General features: G+C 44.0%; 2 protein-coding genes and 1 long non-coding RNA gene across 9 annotated transcripts; 1 reads left to right on the top strand and 2 right to left on the bottom strand.

The window, feature by feature from the left end:
- Positions 1-1,976: 1,976 nt before the first annotated feature.
- saga (S-antigen; retina and pineal gland (arrestin) a) lies at positions 1,977-13,943 on the bottom strand. 7 transcript variants are annotated; one of them, XM_061043627.1, is made up of 16 exons: positions 13,667-13,941; positions 12,252-12,334; positions 10,840-10,900; positions 9,780-9,824; positions 9,022-9,221; positions 8,624-8,683; positions 7,969-8,036; positions 7,765-7,882; positions 7,044-7,128; positions 6,889-6,961; positions 5,293-5,430; positions 5,124-5,201; positions 3,948-3,962; positions 3,761-3,813; positions 3,108-3,117; positions 1,977-2,399 (listed from the first exon to the last, which is right to left on the bottom strand). In XM_061043627.1, exons 2-16 carry the CDS (start codon positions 12,297-12,299, stop codon positions 2,273-2,275), a joined length of 1,179 nt encoding a protein of 392 aa, XP_060899610.1. In that variant the 5' UTR covers positions 12,300-12,334; positions 13,667-13,941; the 3' UTR covers positions 1,977-2,272. The 7 variants fall into 7 exon arrangements, with proteins under 7 accessions (XP_060899610.1, XP_060899612.1, XP_060899614.1 ...); XM_061043629.1 differs by lacking the exon at positions 3,948-3,962 and having other exon boundaries at positions 5,109-5,201; positions 13,667-13,943; XM_061043631.1 differs by lacking the exon at positions 3,108-3,117.
- A 2,666-nt stretch (positions 13,944-16,609) lies between these two features.
- cldn15la (claudin 15-like a) lies at positions 16,610-22,598 on the bottom strand. The gene is made up of 5 exons (XM_061045487.1): positions 22,168-22,598; positions 20,125-20,289; positions 19,386-19,467; positions 18,580-18,696; positions 16,610-17,041 (listed from the first exon to the last, which is right to left on the bottom strand). The coding sequence occupies exons 1-5, from the start codon at positions 22,382-22,384 to the stop codon at positions 16,966-16,968; spliced, it is 657 nt and encodes a 218-aa protein (XP_060901470.1). The 5' UTR covers positions 22,385-22,598; the 3' UTR covers positions 16,610-16,965.
- Positions 18,110-18,676, top strand: LOC132979581 (uncharacterized). Its single transcript, XR_009674065.1, has 2 exons — positions 18,110-18,227; positions 18,553-18,676. It is a non-coding gene; the product is annotated as an uncharacterized LOC132979581 (long non-coding RNA).
- Positions 22,599-24,130: the final 1,532 nt, after the last annotated feature.

The raw sequence follows: 24,130 nt of genomic DNA, 5'->3' as shown, positions 1-24,130 counted from the left end.
TTAAAGAAATAATCTTTCTCTAAACGCCTTTGTTCTTCTGTTTCTTCAGCAGTTTACGTTTTCTGCATATCAGTGGAGCAGTGGCTCAATGTGAAGGTCCAGTGTTTGAGATAAATGGATCTATTAGCAGAAATGTTTTCCTATAATAAATCATATATATATATCCACAGAGAGAGTGATTTTATCCATGTTGCTCCGACATGTTACAGTGACCCAGAAAGGAAAACAAAGCAGGTTTTGTTGTGCTTTTATTTTGTATTTTTTGTACGGTCTTACACCGTGTCCTAAGTATTGGATGTCGAGTTGAATCATGCATGATCTCACGCTCAGTTGTCCTCACTGCATCCGTTAAATTCTTAATTCTCTGCTCTGGGAATCTCAGTTTCCACTTTCAAACATTTTGAAATGTGGTGCTTTTATTTTGAAGGTGGACAAACTGAAGTGTGGTGCTTTGAATTGATGAGCTGGTGACTCAAATCCCAACAATCCCACGGTGAGAATAAAGTTTTTCTCCGGTGTTGACACAAGTCAAAGGTCAACATTATGTGGATATTATTGATGCACCGCTAGAGAACAAAGAGAACATCAGCAGGTGATAACCCCAAAAATGGCCGCTCTTTTCTGCCAATTTACAGCTGAAGCTTTGACCATAACCTCACCCAGTCCCGCTTATGAGTTAAAGGCAGGGTTGGTTAATTTAAAAAACTAGGATGATTTTGAAAGTAGCATTCCCTCAGTGCTTCGTCTGCACCCACCCCCTCCCCTCTGTGCTCCCTCATAAGCCACGCCCCCTCACTTACATGCACCGAGCGCAGTTGCTCCAGAAGTGGACCTCAGCTTTTTCAGAGGACATGAGTTACTCATTTCTGTCAGGACCTAAAAAAAACAAAAACACCTGAGCTGTTTGGTCCGTTTGAAAGGAACTCTGCCGCACTTCGGTCTCGGTTCGTAAACGTGATGACACCAGAAAAAGATCGGCTGAAGCATGAACGGATCAACCAGATTTTATTTCCACATCGTTGAAACACAGAGCGTCACATCTTCTTCAGATACCTTACAGAGTTTAGCTTTCTACATGTTTCTGCAGTAACAGTGAACTCTGAAACGCTGAACTGTTATCTAACAAAGCAAACAACTAGCTTCTAAACTCACTATTTCATCTATTCAAGGACCATATCAGTGGTTACACACGTTTGGGCTGCACAATAATGCAGTTTCATGGTTAGTGCAACGTTTTAATAAACACATCTCAAAAGTCTGAATGTTTCGCAATAATAAAACGCGCAGTGTGTAGATTCAGCCACCAGGGGGCTCTCACTCAAAACAATAAGAGAAGATGACATTGAGGCTGGCGGGGAATCATGGGAGTGATCCTCTCTGCTGTCCGTCCGACTCTGTACAATATCACCCCGATTCAGAAACGATTTTTGAGAGATATTTCTCATTTTTAAGTCGGGGAGAATGTCAGCCCCATCCTCTGCGCAGTTAATCGTGCAGTCTACGACGACGGTCCGATCAGCTGCTCCCGACCTGTTGGATTAAGTTTTTCAAAATTTCCGTGGTTTGACTGCACACACTCGCACGGTGAGAGCAAAGCCACGAGTCGACTCTTCGACTTCAGGACTTTTTTTTTCTTCCTAAATTGTGTCTGCAACAAAAAAGTGACAGGCTGCATCTGAAATCACCATGGCAACAGCAGGCATGCCCGTTTAATCTATCCTCCCCCATCTCTCCGGTCATGAAAGAAACGTTGGCAGGAAATCTCTGCAGACCTCGAGCTTACAGAGAATATTTGTTATGATTTAGCTGCTGGTTAGTTTGTGTTTATTTGTGATTACTACGCACAGAGCTGACTTTAACGTCTGTCTGCCGGAGGTATTTTGGGGGACAACTTTAATTGCTCCGTCCTGATTTATCTCGTGAGTTTTTTCCTGTAGACCAAACTGGAGAAAACTCACGCTGGAAGTGGAAGTGATCGTTGTTTCAGGAGAAAAGAAAAACAAAACTGATGGGAGGATTGTGTTGTTTTCTGCTGGATTGTATTCAAACATTTTGTATCCGAATTGAATCCGGCTTTTTTCTCATTGTGTTTGGAAGCGTTTCTTCCCTACTGCGGTTAAAAACGATAACGTGTACTCAGTGAAGTGTAAGTGCGAGGTACCAAAACATGCAAAACCCCCGAATGGTCCTTTTTAATTTTTTTCTTTTACAAACTCCGAGGCGACTCAAACTTTCAGCTTTCTTGGTTTCTAGCTCTGCACAATCCTCTGCTCTATTTCTCTGCGGGTGCCATGTCGTCGCCGGCCGACGCGTTGCCATCCTCTTCATCTTCATCGTCGATCATCCCCTTCAGGTAAGAGCGCTTGAACTCCTGGAACTCCATCTCCTCCTCCATCTCACTGCAGACACAGGGACAGAGGACAGGGAGGTTCAAGTCTCATCTCATCCTCTTAAAAAGTAGAGCTTCGTCACGTCTGTCCTCAAGAGGAGAAGAAAACAACTTTTTTAAATGTGTTTGTTAAATGGAGGTGGGATTGATGATTACGGATGCATTCAAGGAAGTCAGGAAATCTGAACACTGACAGGCTCTCAGACACAGGGTCATCAGACTCCTGCAGATATCTGCTTACAGAGAGACATCAATCATTGTCAGATAACCGCTGATGTTTCTACAGTGGATTGTGTTCTGCTTTTGTGTTTCCTGCTTCAAACCCGCTGATCCCTGATTGGTTAAACAAACTACAAACGGGACTAGAACGCCTCTCATACTAACATCCAAACCCCTGAGTCTACATGTGAACGTAGAATCTGTGCTTAGAGAGAATATAAGGAGGTTTGAAAAGAGACACACAGGGCATGAAGAGGAGGAAGGTAAATAACAAACAGAGGGAAGCTGACACTGCTTCTGAAGGAGGAGAGCTGATGAAGTGAAAGAAGATCCTGGAACCTGATCCGGTCTCTGGATGTACTGAACAAAAAGGGAGGACAGAAGGAGGACATTGACACCAAATATGGAGGTAAACACCGCCATGTGTGTCCGACGTGCTCGTCTCTCTGCTCACAAAGCGACAGCAGCTTACTTAAGAGAAGAAAAAAAACCATCTCACCTTTCCTTCACTGTTTGCAGCGTGTAGAGAAAGAAAAAGTGACACACATCAGAAACTTTAGAGTCCTGGAATTTCTTTCTCGCTCTTTTCAGAGCCCTGACTGCTCTCAGCCGTCATCATGTCATTATACATTCATGTTGATTCTGCATCGGCGTATTATTGGCATCCCAGTCTGTGAGGTCACATAGCGTTTCGGCGTTTGCAGAATCACGGCACAGCGGGAGCTGCGCACACACACACACACACACACACACACACACACACACACACACACACACAGAGTCAGTCATGCACACACACACACACACACAGTCAGTCATGCACACACACACACACACACACACACACACACACACACACACACACACACACACAGTCAGTCATGCACACACACACAACGCTGCGCTCCCCCGCTGGCTCAGCTGATCCTGTCTCGCCTCTGAAGACGGTACAGAGGGGGGAGGGGTCACTTTGTCCCCCCGTTTTGCCCCTCGCAACATTCAGATTTAAGTCGAAATGTCAGGGGCTTGAAACGGCAATCTGAAGAGGGCTACTGTGTCATTTATTATTTAAAGAGAGGAAAATATTGTTTCAGACAAACGGCCGCAGAAAGACTTAAAAGACGCTACGGTAGAACACGCGTTCTTCCTTACCTGCGTCAGGTTTAGGATGCATCAGCTTGAAGGGAAGCTCCAGGTCGACCTCACTGCAACACACAAACGTTTGAAACGGCGACATGAATATACCCGACGATGTCACAACCACGAAAACAAACAGAAAACCGCTTTAGAGAGTTTTTATGGTTTATTAACTACCAGCATAAGCAGTAATGAGACCCACCTTGAGCCCATCATCCTGTGAGCGTGGCAGAGAAAAGAGGAAAATGACTTTGAATCATTTGAACAGAGATAGCGATCAACGTTAGAAACACAACAGCGAGCGTTTGAAATATAGCATCAGCCAATAGGAGACGAGTTCAACAGAAGGTCGGCAAAGTTTACAAAATGAGATCTGTTATCTATGTCGCTGATCTCGTCAGGGGTCGCGGGGGGTTGGAGCCAATACCAGCTGTCATTGGGTGAGAGGCGGAGTTACACTCTGGTCAGGTGATCACAGGAGAACTACAAGATCACATGAGAACTACAAGATCACAGGAGAACTACAAGATCACATGAGAACTACAAGATCACAGGAGAACTACAAGATCACATGAGAACTACAAGATCACAGGAGAACTACAAGATCACATGAGAACTACAAGATCACATGAGAACTACAAGATCACAGGAGAACTACAAGATCACATGAGAACTACAAGATCACATGAGAACTACAAGGTCACAGGAGAACTACAAGATCACAGGAGAACTACAAGATCACATGAGAACTACAAGATCACAAGATCACAGGAGAACTACAAGATCACAGGAGAACTACAAGATCACATGAGAACTACAAGATCACAGGAGAACTACAAGGTCACAGGAGAACTACAAGATCACATGAGAACTACAAGATCACATGAGAACTACAAGATCACAAGATCACAGGAGAACTACAAGATCACAGGAGAACTACAAGATCACATGAGAACTACAAGGTCACAGGAGAACTACAAGATCACATGAGAACTACAAGATCACAAGAGAACTACAAGATCACAAGAGAACTACAAGATCACAAGATCACAGGAGAACTACAAGATCACAGGAGAACTACAAGATCACATGAGAACTACAAGGTCACAGGAGAACTACAAGATCACATGAGAACTACAAGATCACAAGAGAACTACAAGATCACATGAGAACTACAAGATCACATGAGAACTACAAGATCACAAGAGAACTACAAGATCACATGACAAATCCTAAAACCCGAACAAACTCACGTCCATGTAAACACACTCAAAGTGTGAAAGTGCTGTTATAGATTGATAACTTTCTCGAAGGCGCACTTGCACACACACACACACACACACACACACACACACACACACACTCAGAGGTGACTGACCCTCCGACGATGAGCTTCACCATGATCCTGTAAGAAACCATGATCCCCATCACTTCCTTCAGAACGCCGTCCTTCACGCTGAAAGAGAAGAGACAGAATGTTTAACTGTGTGTGTCGGTATCAAACGGCGTCGCCCGCCTCGCTGCCTCTCTCTGACTGTTCCGCTCACATCGTCGACGACGCCAGGTTGGTGTCTTCGTGCTTCAGTTTGCCGTCCAGAGCGATGCCGCGCCTCTCCCTGTTGTTGGCCAGCAGGGGCAGCAGAGTGTAGACTTTCTGCAGGGTCGCTCCGGGAGGAACCGAATCCCTGTGACACACAGAGACACGTTTGACTCAACTCGACTAAACTCCATGATTTAAGATTTAAGATTTGGAGAAGCTTGATCACTTAAACTTTGCCAGATCAAGGCGGGATAACTTGACCCGGCATTAACCGCTTGCATGAAGGCTGCATGTAAATCCTGTCTCTATGACAACGTGACTAACACTGCTCCGTTACTGTTCACTTTTTGTTTTATATTTGAGATCGTTTCTTTCCCGATCCGACACGGAGCGAGGAGGATGTGGGTACAAGACACGATCAGTAGGCGGCAAAACAACGGGGAATATCAAACATTTAGAAAAGAGCGGCGGTGACGTCTACAGCACCTTTCTGAAAAGTTGAAAGATTTTCAACTGGAGCGCTGGGAAAGAAGACGCTGGGCGCTACTTTTTTCCTGCGGGCCCTTCTGATGCAAACGCTCTCTACTCATTGAAAACAATTGAAAAAAGACACCAGGGGGACACAGGGCCTTACTTGTTGTTTGAATTCAACCGTGCTTTTATTTTGAAATAAAGTAAGGAGCTTCTAGTACAGAGGAACGGTAACAAAGGTCAATGTGTGATGTCATACGGTCAATGTGTGATGTCATGAGGTCAATGTGTGATGTCATAAGGTCATGTCATAAGGTCAGTGTGTGATGTCATAAGGTCAATGTGTGATGTCATAAGGTCAGTGTGTGATGTCATAAGGTCAATGTGTGATGTCATAAGGTCAGTGTGTGATGTCATGAGGTCAATGTGTGATGTCATCAGGTCAATGTGTGATGTCATCAGGTCAATGTGTGATGTCATCAGGTCAATGTGTGATGTCATAAGGTCAATGTGTGATGTCATAAGGTCAATGTGTGATGTCATCAGGTCAATGTGTGATGTCATAAGGTCAATGTGTGATGTCATCAGGTCAGTGTGTGATGTCATCAGGTCAATGTGTGATGTCATAAGGTCAATGTGTGATGTCATAAGGTCAATGTGTGATGTCATCAGGTCAATGTGTGATGTCATCAGGTCAATGTGTGATGTCATCAGGTCAATGTGTGATGTCATAAGGTCAATGTGTGATGTCATCAGGTCAATGTGTGATGTCATAAGGTCAATGTGTGATGTCATCAGGTCAATGTGTGATGTCATAAGGTCAATGTGTGATGTCATAAGGTCAATGTGTGATGTCATAAGGTCAATGTGTGATGTCATCAGGTCAATGTGTGATGTCATCAGGTCAATGTGTGATGTCATCAGGTCAATGTGTGATGTCATCAGGTGGATATTACTGTCTGAGAGTTTGTTAAAGTGAAATGAGACATTCAAAGATGCAGCAGTGTTCTTCTTTTACATCACTGAGACTACAGGGAGACACTGAGGACGAGTATCTACGGAGAGCCTGAAGGGACAAACAGGAGATTAATGTGATTAACTGGTTAACGCTCAGGTGTGTGTTGTGCTTTACCCAGGCTCCTCGATGGCCACAGACTTGGTGTAGCTGTCATTGGAGTACAACACCACGTTGGCCACCTGATCCACTGAGAAGACAGAAGAGTCCACATTTAGACACGCCCTGATGTATCTGATGAATGATTATGATCAGTAGATAAAGATGTTTACCAGAGACGATGACGTTCTTGATGTTCTTGCTGGAGTTGTTTGTGATGCAGACGTTCACTTTGATCGGTTCGCCGTGATAGAACAGCTGCAAACGGTGAATAAAAACCGACATGTTATTATTTCATGATTCTTGTGTGTATGGTTTTTAAACTATCATAGCGTTTTAAAGGTCCAATCAGTGAGCTGTGTAGAGAGTGAGATGATAAAGGTATCTTCCTATCTGATCATTAAGGAAACATGTTGAAGTGCTGGCTTCTCTGACAACAATGCAGCAGCCAGTATGTCCTCCTTCTAACTTTAGATTCTGCTCCTGAATGCTCTGGATTTGTTTGGACCAGAGAAGGTAGGCGCTTTTAAGACACCCGCCCACACAGCCGTTTTGGACGCCCCTCGGTTTGCCAGATATGAGAGCAGTTATCAGGTCAACAGGTGTTGCAGCGATGGAAGCGGGCAAGAGAAGTGGTTCAGATAGAAGTGATTGTACCCGACCTAAAAAGCCTCTGCATGTTTCTAATAAGCTCCACGAGCAGAAACGTGCTCAAACTAGGATCAATATTGGAGATGCTTTTGAAAAATGGAGAGAGGTTAGAACACAGAAAGGTTTACAGACCCATGCAGAGCTGGATAAACACTGAAGCTTCAGAGTCCACCACATGGTGACCTGTGTGAGCATGGACTCTAGAGAGGAGGAGTCTTATACCAGGTCGACATCAGAACTGACCTCTTTCTCCAGACTGGCCTTGACATGCATCTGTTTTTCCGTGGTTTCCTCAGAGGGAGCCACTCCGGCGCTCTCCGGAGCGTATTGGACCTTCCTGAGCAACAGCTTCACTGAGCTCCTGAAAGCAGAGAAAGATATATATATATTTTTTTTTACTTTTCTCTTTTATGTTCAACGAGTGAATGAATCTCGACTGACACTCACCGTCTGTGCACTTTCCCGTCCTGGCTCTCAGCGCTGAACGCTTTGATCTCAAACTCCACGGTGCATTGCTGACAAAGTGGAGAGAGAGGGGGCGTCACCACACTCTGATGTGTTCACCTCGTAAAAAAAACGTTTTCCATCAAGCGGTCCGGTCCAGTTCGGCTTACTTCAGTACGCGTTTATTGACATGTCCACTGTCAAGTTTGGAATGGTACCAAATTAACCGATCCGTACCGTCCTACTTTTTTACTAGCCTTCTGTTGGGGTGCCAAGCGTATCAAAGGGCGGAGCTAGACACACTGCAGTTTGTTGTGTGACAGCGATAGTTAAGATCTTGTGGAGAGTCATTTCAAAGCTGTTTTTGTTTTTTGTCAGCGCGTAGCTCCGCCCCCTGGACGACCTGGCAGGGACAGACCTCTGCTGGGCGTCCTCAATTGTTGCCCTCTGTCGTGTTTTTCTTCTTCATTGACCTTATTGAGGAGCTACATGATGTCACGCTCTTTCATAGCTGACGCAGCTATCGCTACCCGCCTACCAGGTGAGGTCGTAACGCATTCAACATCCGGATCCAACGTACCAAACCCGATGAACTGAGCCGATCCGCTTGGTGGAAACGAGTCTTTAGTGATCTGTTCTATCCCAGTTTGGATCTTACCTTGCCAACATCTTGGGGTGATGGCTGAAGGGCCACCGAGCAGGGCAGGTTATCAGGAAACTGAGGAGAAAAACAAAACATCAGTCAGCCTGAAGCCGACTTCCATCTTACCTTCACAAAGACCAAATACAGAAAACATGAGAAAACAAAAAAACAGGGAACAATGTGACCACCAATCTCCGTCTGTAGGGGAGGTTACAGGGACATTTTAGTATTTTTGAACTCTGTCCCTTTGGTATTTTAACATATTTTCGAGTATTTAACCGCTCCTTCTTTCTCATGAGCTGTTTTCTTCTTCTCCTTTTCTTTTTTATTCTTTTGGCCTCAGGAAACCGGCTGACATGAAATGATCTTAGCTGTGTATTCATCCCGTGTTAGAGCCTGAAGGCACGTCGTACCTCAAAGAAGAAAGGGTAGGCGTTGTGTCCCAGCTTGCGCAGCAGTTTGGCCTGCGTCTTCGTGTGGACTCCTTTCTCTGGGTCCTGCAGAGGCGGGTACACCTGGCGGGTCGACAGGTACAGCTCGCGGCGGAAAGCGATCCCCATCACGTCCATGTCGTCTCTGCCGTAGCGAAAGGTGCAGGACAGGGTGACGAACACTGAGGAGCAGAGACACAGATCACAGAACTGGAAACAGAAATCAACTGGAATCATTTCAATGTCACAAAGTCTTAAAGGAGCAGTATGTAACTCTGACCCCTAGTGTTCAAAATGGGTACTGCAGTCCAAATTCTAAACATTGTAGAGAGCTGTCTCCACCTGACCTGATAACTGCTCTCATATCTGGCAAACTGAGGGGCGTCCAAAACGGCCGTGTGGGGGGGTGTCTTAAAAGCGCCTACCTTCTCTGGTCCAAACAAATCCAGATCATTCAGGAGCAGAATCTAAAGTTAGAAGGAGGACATACTGGCTGCTGCATTGTTGTCAGAGAAGCCAGCACTTCAACATGTTTCCTTAATGATCAGATAGTAAGATACCTTTATCATCTCACTCTCTACACATCTCACTGACTGGACATCAGGATGAACAACACTCCTGCAAACACACAGGCGAACTGAGGAGGTTTCAGAAACTTAAGTCCATAAAGAAGAATCTATAAAAGACGAGCGAGAGACGTGCTGTGTGCTGAGTGTGTTCACGTGTGTTTGAATACTGACCTTTCCTCCCCTGCAGAGCCTCGGGGTCGATGATGATGACGCCATCTAGTGGTGAGATAAGAAGGTGATTTTTTTTGTGATTAATGATTAAAAAAAACCAACTGAAACATAATCATTGATGGATCAAAGTGTGTCCTCTAAAAGTTGTTGTTTTGGTCCCCGACAGGCTCAGAGTGTTTTTATAAAAGTGTGACAACATTTAAAGAGAAAGTGACTCGATATCAAAAACTGTTTTGATACCATGGCAACAGAAGCAGAATTCCTGGGCACCATGATGGAGTCATTTATTGTTTTTCATTAACAAACACCGCAGGCAAACTCCTGCACACGGTCTGCACTCCACAAATACATCAGTACCAAAATGAAATTCAAACAGGGTCTGCATCTCTCTCACGACTGAGCCAAACAGCTGGGCGGACGAAGTCGGCCGAAGATCGACTCCTGAAGTGTTTCGTTTTTTCTAAGTTCGGTACTTTTCGATACTATCAACTAGAGGTTTGGGGAAAATGTAAAAATCGAAATTCTTATTTTCTGAGATTTTAAATAGATTCACAACTTTCAAAAAACGATTTTCTTTTTGTGGCTAATCAGTCCCTCCCTGCAGGGTCAGCTGTTTTTTTGTCACTGAGCTCACAAGCGCCTTTAGTTGAAAGAAGTTGTCCGCGCTCGTCAATGTGACATCTCCCTCACCGACAAATCAAAATCAAGAAGGGGCGGGACTTCTAGCATCAGCTTTGTCAACAGCAATGGCGGAGGAGACGCCAGTCAGGACTCCCTTTCCATCGTCTTCATGTTCTCTCTGTGATGTTTCACTCACAGAGCTTTCTACCACACACCTAACGGACGTTATACCGAGGGAAGCAGACGTTAAACTTTCGTAACTTAGCAACAATGAGCGCTGCTGAGAAGAGCCCTGAAAAAGGAGGTTTCGGGCGCTGCCTGTCTGTGGACACACGCCCCTCATCGCTGTTTTGGTCTCGTGTTCTTTTGTGTGATCGTGTTTTTTTTTTTGCCTTTGAACCCTTAAAAGACGATGTCCATGATAAACAGCATCACTCACCTACTGGATCCACAGAGTCCACATGGTCCACAAAGTCTCTCCTCCCCATGTAGACTCCGACCTGAAGCAGAGCAGAGATCTTTAAAAATCTGACATCGACCCACATGCAGCTGCCGCTCAAACACGTGGATCAGTTTGTGTCACGTTGTCATGACTTTGCGTCGACTTTGTGAGGATCAGTGAGCGTGAACACTTTACAGAATTAAATCCAGCGAGGTGGAAGGTTTTATTTAACGACCACGGAATCTCTCGGTGTTCTCTGACATGACGCTGACCTCAAATCCTTATCGATTTAATCGACAGCTGGTAAATCGAGTCGACTTCTCTGGGCCGAAACATTTTTATACACTGAGGTGATCGCCTGTACCTGAGCCAGCATGTGAGGCTGTATCAGAGGAGTTTCCAACACTGTGATTGGTATTGAAACATGGCTGAAAACAACAAGACGTTTCCTATTTTGCACTTTAATGGGAAGTTCATAACCCTCTGAGATTCTGCACACTGAAGGATACGACTGAAACCTGTTTACTGAGCAAAGACGGGTCATTTAAAGGTCAAATATTCTGTAAAATCCTCTTCTCCATGTTCCTCTAACTCTAATCTGTCTTCAAACCCCCCAATCATGAGAAAAGTCCATCCTCTCTGTCTTCTCCTTGCTCCTCTTTTCAGAAAATGTGTGCTCAAACAGGCCGTTTGGAGATGTTCCCTTCATGACATCACAAAGGGCAGTAGCCCCTCCCCCAGGTGGGTGACACTCCCACAGCTAGGTGTTTGTTCTGCCCTCTGAGTCTGCCTTCTCACCGTAAACAATAGGACATGGAGCGAGAAAGACAGAGTACACCCAAACCCTTCCAGAGAGGGGGCGTGGTCAGACACAGCTCATGTACATATTTAAAGGTACAGACACAGAAACAGTCTGTTCTGAGCAGGGCTGAAATAGAGGGGTTTATAGATCAAATACAGGATCAGAGTGGATTTAGAAACTTCACACACATGTTTTGAGGAGTTCTGAGACTTATTTACACTGAAGAAGAAGAGGAGGATATGTCACCTTTAATACCCTTAATCTCTCTGAGCTATAGTGGACGAGGTACTTAAAAGTATAAATATGTTGTCTTCCTCTGAAACTCTAAATAAAAACATGTGATTAATAACCAAACCACAGCGCCCTCTGCAGGACAGACTATGTAACGGCTCCATTTCTCTGAATGATTCCACAAAACAGACAAACTTTTAAAGTCCCTTTATAATCAGGGACAACACGGTTTATAGAAAGATGGACGACGCATCCCCAACCCATAACTGCTGAACACAGAAAAAGCCAAAATGTCTCGAGACTTAAAGGTTTTCACACATCTTAATGCATCATATTTGAACTAATCATAATATTTAATCTGACGTGTTTCACTCACCGACTTGTCTTTGCAGATCTTCTTGAAAACGACATTTTTTGGGCTCATGTTGGTGCAGATCGAGCGCAGCGACTCGCCGACGCCTGAGAGAAACAAAAGAGACACAGAAACATCTTCAAACACAGAAACTGACTCTGACTATGCAGGGTCTAGATTTAGCTCGGTTGTGTAGTCCAGAACGACCTGACTGTGATTAAGAGAAGTGCTTTGAGTCATCTAGGACAGGAGTCCCAAACCAGCGAGGACTTAGACCGGTACCGGATTTTGGGTCATTTCTAACCGGGCTGCAAACACCCAGTCGGTTCAAAAATACGCACAGACACCCAGATAATAAATGACAGTACCTTCTGATAGTTGTTCAATAATAACGGGTGAATTACTTCTGTTGCACCCGTCACAGTTTGACTCTGGAACTTCTACTAAAGACATCGTCCCTTGGAAAAGAAAAATACAGTTTTTTACAAAACGGGTTGCTCGAATTAATCAGACTCTCCACAATGTCATTTCTTTAAAAATGAGCTTTCATCATATTTTTTAATCATTGTTATTATTTTTATCCCGTAAACAAATCAAACAAATCAGAGAGAGAAGTAGAGTCCATTGTATTGGTGGGCTCTGGCGCCCTCTTGTGGTGAAAGAACGACACTGCATCGTTTACATGTAAATTACCACAAGTAAAAGTATATCAGCCGTGTTTCCAAATCTAAATAAATATATTTTGAATTCCCCAAAATGAAGTCTAATGTATATTTTTTAAAATATAAAACCAAATCTGGGCCGAGTGGAAACACAAACTGCAGCAGAAACTGATCAATAAGCCGAGCTTTCCCTCGCTGAGTAAATCGATTACAGACAGCTGATAGATTTACACAGACAGACTTAACTCTGCTGATCTTCTTCATCCTCTTAAAAACATCTCAGGTGTGTCTCATGTCCCTCGTTAGAAAAAAATAAAGGCACATCATGCACATACTTCCTTTGATAAAATCTCTGGATTTCATTTCTTTGTTTTGATTCTGTTTGTAAAAATAATCTTGAAACTTGAAGATGAATGTTGAAGATATTTAAGAAGTGTTGGCTGAGAAAGAATTTAAAGAATAAGAGTGAATAAAAAAGACTCATGTCATGATCACATGTGGACTTACAAAGTGGGGTTAAATATTTACATGAGTAAAATTAAAAAAGCTGTTTTATTCCAAAATTAATTTGAGTTATTTTCCTATAAGAGAAATAATAATGTGGAAAGAAGAAAACTTCTCCTGTCGTCAGAGCCTCGATGTGGGTTACTCATTTCTCCATTTTGTCATATTTTTATTTAAGAGTTTCACATGTGAGAAAATCTGTCAGACATTTTAGATTTCCAGGAGAGAAAAGCTGTAAACGACGTCAGACTGAAGAGAATCAAAAAGACTCACCTGAGTTGAAGAGGTGGATGGATGGATGGATGGATGGATGGATGGAGGGTTTTCCTTGTCGCTCAGAGAAGCTCTATATGTGGCCCCAACAGCCAATCAGGTGAGTCGACTGGGAGAGGTACTCAGCAATAACTGACCCCCCCCCCCTTCCGACACCTCACTTGTAAAACAAAACATCCAGACAATCACAGACTTCCTGAGAATTACTCTGAGTGAGAGGATTGAAGCTGGTTACTCCTCAGTCAGCACAACGAGAGCAGATTACAGAGAGAGAGAGGGCGAGAGAGAGAGAGGGGGGGGGAGAGAGAGAGAGAGACGGAGAGAGAGGGGGGGAGAGAGAGAGAGAGAGAGAGAGACGGAGAGAGAGGGGGGGAGAGAGAGAGAGAGAGAGACGGAGAGAGAGGGGGGGAGAGAGAGAGAGAGAGAGAGACGGAGAGAGAGAGAGACGGAGAGAGAGGGGGGAGAGAGAGAGAGAGAGGGCGAGGGAGAGAGAGAGAGAGAGAGAGGGCGAGAGAGAGAGAGAGACAGAGAGAGGGGGGAGAGACAGAGAGAGGGAGAGAGAGAGACAGAGAGACAGAGGAAGGGGGCGAGAGAGGGAGAGACAGAGAGAGGGCGGAGAGAGGGAGAGAGAGAGAGAGAGAGGGCGAGACGGAGAGAGGGAGAGAGAGAGGGAGAGAGAGAGAGGGCAAGACAGAGAGAGAGAGAGACAGAGGGCGAGACAGAGAGAGGGAGAGAGAGAGAGAGAGAGAGAGAGAGAGAGAGGAAGGGGGCGAGAGACAGACAGGGATTTCTGGAGTAACTTTACTAAATTCATGTATGAAACACAAAACATTCAATAACACACGAGAGGGAACGATGTCGTCTCCATGGTAACCGCAGAGCAGCTAATTAGAGTGATGAACATGTTTGTTTTAAGTGACCACACAGTGAGATAAATAAGAGTCCGTTTTGAGATTCAGAGACACCAGCTGATGAATCAGGACTTACTGTCCTACCGCCAGTCGGTGGTTACTCTGCAGTACAGCAGGACCCGGCTAATCTGGTTTACCGTCTTCCAAATGAGGAAACAACAGCTGACGTAAAACGCCTCTACAGTGTGGCGTCCACTTAAAGTCGGTTTGCAAATCCGCCAAAAAGCAGAAAGACGTAGAAGTAACCATGGCAACCAATCGCTGACTGAGTCCATCCTGCTAACTGTGGATGTTTTTGTTATTTCTGAGACGCCACTAACGACCCTCTTCCTACATCCACATGTACCGTGCAGCTCAGAGGAACGCAGTTTTTGAAGTGTCAGGAGCCGTTTAGAATAATGATGTCATAAAGCGGTCCACTTCCTTGTTTGAGCTCGGTTGCGTTCACATCTCCTGCGGTTCGTACTCGAGTACACATGAAACGTGCCCCAGTCAAGCGTACTCGGATCCCTGATGTGAAACCATCGAGAGAATCAGAAAGATAACTGGTGGGATCGCTGTTTCATTTCCATCTCTGACCTGTCGCTTTGCATTGTGGGAAACAATAGGCTACACGAGGGGACACTGGTCTGATGCGGACTGTAGATTTTTCTTGAATCAGTACGACATCCGGGTGTTTCTGTCCCACTGCCGTACTTTGAGATGTTCTCGTGTAAATCAGTGAACTTCTACTGATGAAAGATACTCGGCCTTTTCCATTTTCTGATTTGTTTTTCGATCTTTTTGATCTCTTTGTTCCTGATGACTTATGACAGATTCTGATGAATGGTTCTTTTTGTGACTCCTGTATTTGTGTTCATTGTTGTTCAGTGTTTTTATGTCTGTCCTCTCGGCCATGACGCTCTTGTAAAAGAGATTTTTAATCTCAATGAGACTTTTTCCTGGTTCAATAAAAAATAAAATAAATAAAAACTCCAAAACAAAAAACACCAACCAGAATTTACATTTTTAGACACTTCAAATCCATCATTACCCTTTTTAAAAAAAAATTATTTTCTTTGTCTGCTGTGCTTATTTGTGAGTTTTCTAGGTTTGTTTGTCATCACTTTGTTTATTGTTTGGGAGCTCGCCGTTGCTGTCATTTTGTGCCCTTTAAGTCATGTTAAGGTTGTAAATGTCCATTTATAGTCTTTTTTATTTTTTTACAACTCTGCAGCCATTTTGTGTCTCTGTGTGGCCCTCTTCCTGTGTTGGTTTTGACTGTTGTCATTCTGTGTTTGGACGTAAAATGGTTGTTTGTTACTGTTTGTGGTCATTTTTCAGATCTTCTCTTGATATTCTGTGTCTCTGTAGTTTTACGTTTTGTCGGCGTCGATATATTCCTGTCTTTATCCGTCTCCATATTGAAGCAGCTCTGCAGAGGGGGAGGAGCTCTACAGATAGACAGCTTTAATCTGCTGTTCTGCAGGTCAGCAGGTAAACAGACACACAGGTGGATTACTGTCCTGCAGAGCATTAATCATCATTATTACACAGGAGATTACAGCACACACACACACACACACACACACACACACACACACACACACACAGACACACACACACACACACACACACACACACACACTAACTAAAAAGAACATATGGATCACGTGCAGACACAAACGTGTGTGCAGTTCACTTCAATCTGCACATCTATCTAAATTATGATTAAAGACGGATGGATGATAATGGGGGCGCTGGATAGGCTAGGATGTAGGATGTCGCACGCCCAATGTACAGAGGCTATCGTCGTCATAGCAACGGCCGTGGGTTAAAATCTGACCTCGACCCTTTGCTGCACGGCGGCTCTCTCCTCCCAACGTTTCCTGTCTCTCTTCAGACGGCAAAATGGCCAAACAGACGAGGACACAAAACAACAAACACAAAGACTCCCGAACAACTTGAAATCACTAAAAAAAGAAACACACAATGACTGCAGGGATGTAAAACAACTTACACACATAACTATAAAGAGACAAATAAGCACGAGTTAAAGTTAAACATTCTTTATTCAGATAAAATCACAAACAATCATTTTTGTATTTTTTTTCATTCTTGTGATTTAGATTTAAGATTTTAACTCAAAAAGTTTTTAAAAAACAGCAACAAATATTTCAAAAGGACAGAAATAAGAACTACACGTCTGCAGTTTGTTAAACATCGGTCACAACAGGTCAAGGTATGCACGGCCTGTAATTACCACCAGGTTGGAAGAAACACGTGGTGCCCTTCTTTAAGGGGGGTTAAAACTTTGTAATCTTACTTTACATAAATCAGAGCTCGGTCAAAGTCGGGGCGAACCTTCAGTTAGTTGATAAAATGTCCTAAAAACAGGAACAGGTGTGTTTAGACGTAAGCTCTGGCATCTGATTCCGACTTGGCTGTAGCTGTGTAGACCGTCTTAGGCTTGTTTCCATAGATACTGAAAAACAAGAGACGACGACGTCAGACTCAAACTGTGAGATCAACAGACATGTAAGAAACAGTTAAAACTTAGTGGTATGTATTCAGGACCATGGATGGATGGATGGATGGATGGATGGATGGATGGATGGATGGATGGATGGATGGATAGATGATGGGTGGATAGATGGATGGAAGGATAGATGGATGGGTGGAAGGATAGATGGATGGAAGGATAGATGGATGGAAGGATAGATGGATGGAAGGATAGATGGATGGGTGGATGGATGGATGGATGATTGGGTGGATGGATGGGTGGATAGATGGATGGGTGGATAGATGGAAGGATGATTGGGTGGATGGATGGATAGATGGAAGGATGAAAGATGGATGGATGATTGGATGGGTGAATGGATGGATGGATGGATAGATGGATGGGTGGATGGATGGATGGATGGATAGATGGATGGAAGGATAGATGGATGGAAGGATAGATGGATGGAAGGATAGATGGATGGGTGGATGGATGGATGGATGATTGGGTGGATGGATGGGTGGATAGATGGATGGGTGGATAGATGGAAGGATGATTGGATGGATGGATGGATAGATGGAAGGATGAAAGATGGATGGATGATTGGATGGGTGAATGGATGGATGGATGGATAGATGGATGGGTGGATGGATGGATGGATGGATAGATGGATGGGTGGATGGATGGATGGATGGATAGATGGATGGGTGGATGGATGGATGGATGGATAGATGGATGGGTGGATGGATGGATGGATGGATAGATGGATGGGTGGATGGATGGGTGGGTGGATGGATGGATAGATGAATGGATGGATAGATGGATGGATGGATAGATGGATGGATGGTGGATAGACAAAAAAGAATGTTGGATGGTAGATGGATGTATTATTGATGGATGGATACAGTAGATGAATAAATGATGGATGAAAATAATATTGGATGGATGGATGTGGTTATAAAGAATGGATGGATGGATGGATGATTAGGTGGGTGAATGGATGGATGGATGGATGGATGGATGGGTGGATAGATGGATGGAAGGATAGATGGATGGATGGATGGATGGATGGATGGATGGATGGATGGGTGGATGGAAGGATAGATGGAAGGATGAAAGATGGATGGATGATTGGGTGGGTGAATGGATGGATGGGTGGATGGATGGATGGGTGGATGGATGGATGGTGGATAGATGGATGGATGGATAGATGGATGGGTGGATGGATGGATGGTGGATAGAAGGATAGATGGATGGAAGGATAGATGGATGGATAGATGGATGGATAGATGGATGGATAGATGGATGGAAGGATAGATGATGGATGGATAGATGGATGGGTGGATGGATGGATGGTGGATAGACAAAAAGAATGTTAGATGGTAGATGGATGTATTATTGATGGATGAATACAGTAGATGAATAAATGATGGATGAAAATAATATTGGATGGATGGATGAGGTTATAAAGAATGGATGGATGGATGGATGGACAGTTGGTGTAATCCATATATAACACTTACCCTTTCTTGCCTCCAGGAGGTGACGCCCTCCTGCAGGCGGTGCAGAGGAGAGCTCCACCCAGCATCGACAGACAAGCTCCGCCCCATCCAATGTAAAGACCAGTACCCAGCTCGAACCTGCAAACACACGAGAGAGTGAACAAACACCAATAACAAGACTTCCCGAGGGAACAAACTTACTTAAATAATTCTACACTCTAAAAGGTCATTAAGTGTACAACTGTTCTAGAAGTTATATGACAACCGAATGAATAAAAATAATTATTAAATGGCAAGAAGACTTTAATTTAAATCAAAATTATATATATACATAATGTTTTATTTTATCATACAGTCAATAAAATACGGAAGTGCAAAAAAACTGCAGTTCCTCCAGTGTCCACTAGAGTCTGTCTCCTGCAGTGAGTCAGTCCCCATAGAGCTCTATGTTAAAATGTCTAACTTTACAGCAGCAGTTCCTCCAGTGTCCACTAGAGTCTGTCTCCTGCAGTGAGTCAGTCCTCATAGAGCCCCATGTTAAAATAAACATGTTTACATCCTGGTATAAAAACAGTTTGGGTCTCTGGAGCTCATTTGTCTCTTCAACTGTACGGACTGAATGATTATACAACTCACCTGTTTACATTATATTAGGACTTAAAGGGATGTATAATTAGGGGGCGTGGCCTCTTTGAGTGACAGGTGGGAGCTGCTACCTCACTGCTAGGTGTCGCCTCAGCTCATTCAGTCACTTCTGTTTGTATAATACTTTTTGTCGGTCTGGATTTGAGAGAAAACGTTTACTAAAAGGTGTAGGTCTTACTCACCTAATGCCACCGAGGAACGGGTTGTTGAAGTCCTGCACGACTTGGTAGGCGTACCAGGAAACAGCTATCATGGAGCAGATACCTGCAAACACACAACAAAAATCATCACTGTCAGCAGGTTCTTTCTTTGGTCTGCTGAGGATTTCAACATGATTTTCCGTCAGATTTGTGAGGTGTCTCCTCAACTTCACTTCAGATTGATTGAGTTGTTTTATGAATCTTCATATCTTTAAGTCAAAAACCTTGAAACGCACTTCTACTCCTTGATGTTTGGCTCGGCATGAGAGCTACCATTCTTCATCCTTTTTCCTTTCCTTTGGTCCTAACACTTGTAGCATTTTATTTTTGTGCATGTTGCTTCATTTCAAAGTCACACCGCCAACTACTGGCCTGGCATGTGTACTACTCCTTAGTGTTCATGGTGGTTGTTATCAAAATGACTGAACTTGGAACTGTTTGTACCCCGACACTCCATTTCTATTTTCCTCTCTGTTACTCTCGTAGACGGTCGAGGAACGAGGAAGGAGGGCGCTCTACAAAGCAGGACCTAAAAGGGTTCCTCTAACGGGTTCTAGGAACTAAAAGAGTTCATAGTTCCTGCGGTGAAGAATCAATGTAAAAGGGGGAGTGTTCCAACATGTTTCAAATTTCCTAGAGCACTCACTCAATGACAACGTAACAAAAATAGTTGCCTCAGTGAATTGTTTTTTCTCATTCGCACAAAAACCTTTAAACTCACCACCGAGGATGCTCAGGATGCCTCCGACGACGGCGATCTTGGCCTTTGATTCGTTGGTGGCCGAGCCGATCTTGATGCACTTCAGTCCGAGCAGAGACACGATCATGCAGCCGAGGCCGAGCAGCAGAGCGATGATCATCAGAGCGCGATCGGCTTGCACGTGAGCTGCAGAGAGGGAGAGACATCGGCATCTTAAAAATGATAAAAAATCATAACCAGCACATCGGAAGTGACTCAAAGTTGTTGTTTTTGTCCCTGACTGGGTCACATTGTTTTTCTAAAGGCTCAAATATACTGCCCCTAGTGGTCATATGCGTATTGCATCTCTTGTTAATATCTGAGGACAAAACCACCGCAGGAAGGCCCGTAGACCCGTAGGTGTAGTTTAAAGTAAGTACACCAGGGCTTAAAAGTCTGATACCTTACAGAAAGGTTCCCCACAGAGCAGTGGCGATTCTAGAGTCTGTTGCGGCCCTCAAAAATAATTGGGGGGCCCTCCAACCAACGTTCATCACCATCATGCCTGCCATCGCCCCGACGCTTACTCCTCTTCCTCTTTTTCTCTCTCTCCTTTTCTCTCCTATCGATGGATAATTCCTCTTCACTTTTCTTTGTTTACTTTCATTGACAAACTTTGGATTTTACAGCAATAATGTGTGCATCGCTAAGCAGGGCAATGAGAGTGGGTGTATCACATGGGGACCCCTTAGGGAGGTTTCCTACTGTCATTGCAAAATTTGCACATTTTGGTTTAAAGTTTGTGAGTTTGGGGGCCACTACTGGTCTGGGGCCCAAAGAAGTTGCCTGTCTTGCCTGTTGACAAGCAGCGCCACCGCTACAGAGATAGACCTTTCTGTTCAAGAGGAAGAGGAAATTTTAAACAACAATCAGCCGCTGCATTGCTCTTTATCTTGCCACCAGACTCTGTTTATAAAATGATGACTTTACTTTGCAAAAACAGAAGTGGCTTCTTTCTTATCCCTGCCTTAACCAGATAGTTTTTTTGTGTGTTACAGGAATATTAAGTTAAATCAATACTAACAGTTAAACACAGCCTGGTGGATGTGAAGAAAGTGATGTAACAGCAGTTTCTTGTTTCTATTCCTTTGATTTGTGTTCGAATTCAATACGAGAAGTTTCAAAGGTGTAAACCCAGACTAAAGGTGAAGTCATAAACACTGTTGGCCTCCTTTATTTGCTCTGAAGGTTGGTTCCCTCCATTTTATCATCAGTGGCAAAGGAGGCTCAAAATGGCGCTCACATGATAACACATCATCGCTGCAGAAAAAACAACTTAGCAGAGAGAAAACAGAAAGAGCATCAGAATGAAAACAGAGTCGTTCCCGAAGATTATCTTGCTTTCATGTTTTTTTCTGTTCTTACAACTTGAAGTAGCTGACCTTTTTTTTTGTAGTTGTTTTTTAGGCGGGAAACGTCTGGTTATAAAAGAGACCGACCTTTGACCGGGTAACTCTGAAATGGTGCCACATAGCATGATTACACGATGGGACTATAAAGACATGGATTCAAATGAACAACGCCCGAGTTACCAAAGCAGGTCGATTACCAGACTATCTCCTCTAGTGGCTTTCTGACCTCATGAACACGAGGAAGTCGACCTCGATGCCTTTTTTTTCCAACTCTTTTACGTAACCAGTGTCGCACGTAGGCGACGGAAACCTGGCAAATCTCTTTAAAAATGTAAAATATGAATCCTTTTCAAACGTTGATCCTTCACCACTTATTATTTAGCCCCAATTTGGAGAATCATCTTTAATTTTGTGCCTCTCGCAGATTAAACTCTTGAAAGTTTTGGATATTTCCTCATGCTTCCATTATTATATTTAAGATTATACATCATTAAAAACATCAGATCCAACCTAAACATGGATAGAGATGGATTTCACCATCGAGAAGCAGAACTAAAAAAACTCCAGTTTCATTGCTTTAATCGAAAATTGGATGATATTTTTTCACATTCTCTACCACTGTGCCCAAACATTACGGCGAATAAAATTAATTGGGTTAATGTTCTCGTCTTACCGGGGAGGGCCAGCAGGGATTCGAAGTCTCGACACTCGGCGATGCCGGCGCTGTTCTCGGCGCAGGAGTGCCACAAGTTTTCGAATTGCCTCTGGGAGATGATAACGCTGCCCGACACGGTGGAAATCTTCCAGTAGTCGTTGACCAGCGCCGCTCCGTTCAGCAGCCATCCCAGTATGCACAAGACAAACCCGGTCGCTTCCACAGCCGTCGACATGATGGCAACGATTCCAAGAAAAGTACTTAAAGAGAAATCCAACAAATATTCTAAAAGAAGAAGGTTAGCCTTTTAAAAGGTAAGGATAAACAGAGTCACAAAGCCGAGTGATTGTATACAAAAGGTGAAATCAGAATCAGAAGATTGAAGCTCTGCTCTCGCTCCGTCTCTCACTTCTTGTTAATCTGACGTCTGTCGCTTGAACAGGAGGACTTTACTCTCTAACAGGGGCCATAAAGCGGTGGGAGCCGCTCCCTGCAGTTCCCTAACCACCATAAACTCAGTATTAATGATGATGATGATGACGGCAGTGAGCCTTCAGCCACACCTTAGATAACCTTCCAAAAGCACCTATGAGTCTCTGTAGGCCGTGATATGAGTCCTACGTACTACGTCCCTGAAGTCATACAGCTGACACAGAAATCTTCAGGAGGCAAACGTCCGTCATCCACCATGAGAGTGGTTGTTACATGATGGGAGTATCTGTGGAGGTTTAAAGGGCAAATATAGTTGGTTGGTTGGTCGTTTGTTGGGAGGTCTTTGAGGTGGTGGACGTGGGAGGAGGATAATGGGATAGACCACCAAGGGCCCTATTGGAGGAGGAGGCCCTTCTCCAAGTTATAACAGTCGTAGTAAAGGTAAAAAATGGCAGAATGAGTAACTATGACACTTGGCTCGTTCCCTTCAACCCACCCTCCCTTCCCTCCTTTCCTTCCTTCCTTTCCCTCCCTCTCATTCATTCACCCTCCTTTCTCACCCCTTCCTATTCAACTTAGCGCATTCCATGCACAGTCTGGGCTATAATCAGTACGGTTAGATTCATGCCCGAGACGGACCCCCCCCCACTCTGAGTCTCCCTTTGCTCGACCTTCTGATCAACACACATCCATCTGTCTCAGTATACAATATGAATTTACATTAAATGTTTGATTGAATCGTTGTGGTGTGGTCCAGCCCAAATGAGCGTGTGAAACTTCTCCCACACCGTACATGTTGCCTGCGACAAATGACGGGAGGAGACAAAGAATTACTTGTAAAAATATGTTACATTTATTTCCAATAAAGTTTAACAAACATTGTGAGATGTGGAAGTCAGTTAATCCGTTGTGTAAAGGTGTATGCATGTGAAATGTGTCACGGCCCTCGGGGGCCCCAAGCAGTTGCTGGCCTTGCATGTTGACAAGCAGCGCCTCTGTTTCTCATCTACTTTGACCGCATTGAGCTGTGTAAATGTGTGTCTGAGTCCTGACTGTCTACAATGAGGGAGAAGCTCGAGTCCCGCTGGCTGTGTTGTTGTCAGAGCCGTGTTTACATGGACGGGACGGCCGGCTCCTCCCCTTGTGTATAAAAGCTGTTTTAGTCAAGAACTAGAGAGAAGAAGAAGAACGTACTCACTGATTATTTGGATGTTAGTAAGAGTTTTTAGATCACGCTCATTCTGTGTCAGTTTACATGAAATGTGAAGCTACGAGCTAACTAAAGAGCGCTAACATTAGCATGCTAACACAGCTAATGTGAAGCTACGAGCTAACTAAAGAGTGCTAACATTAGCATGCTAACATAACAATGTAGGAAACAGGTGATTGCAGCTCGAGCAAAGGACAATTTTGTCCGCTGCTTGCGCTAAATGGTGCTTAATTATGGTGTGTTCTAATTCTTAACTCCTTCTTTGGCTTGAAGGTGTGCAGCTGGAGGAGAGCGGAGACTTCAGTATGGAGGAGGCGTGGCCAAACAGCAGTTTGTTTT

Source organism: Labrus mixtus, chromosome 8, assembly GCF_963584025.1.
Source record: "Labrus mixtus chromosome 8, fLabMix1.1, whole genome shotgun sequence".
Lineage (NCBI taxonomy): Eukaryota > Metazoa > Chordata > Actinopteri > Labriformes > Labridae > Labrus > Labrus mixtus.
Note: the sequence above shows the minus strand (reverse complement) of the source record. Positions and strands in the feature narration are given on the sequence as shown.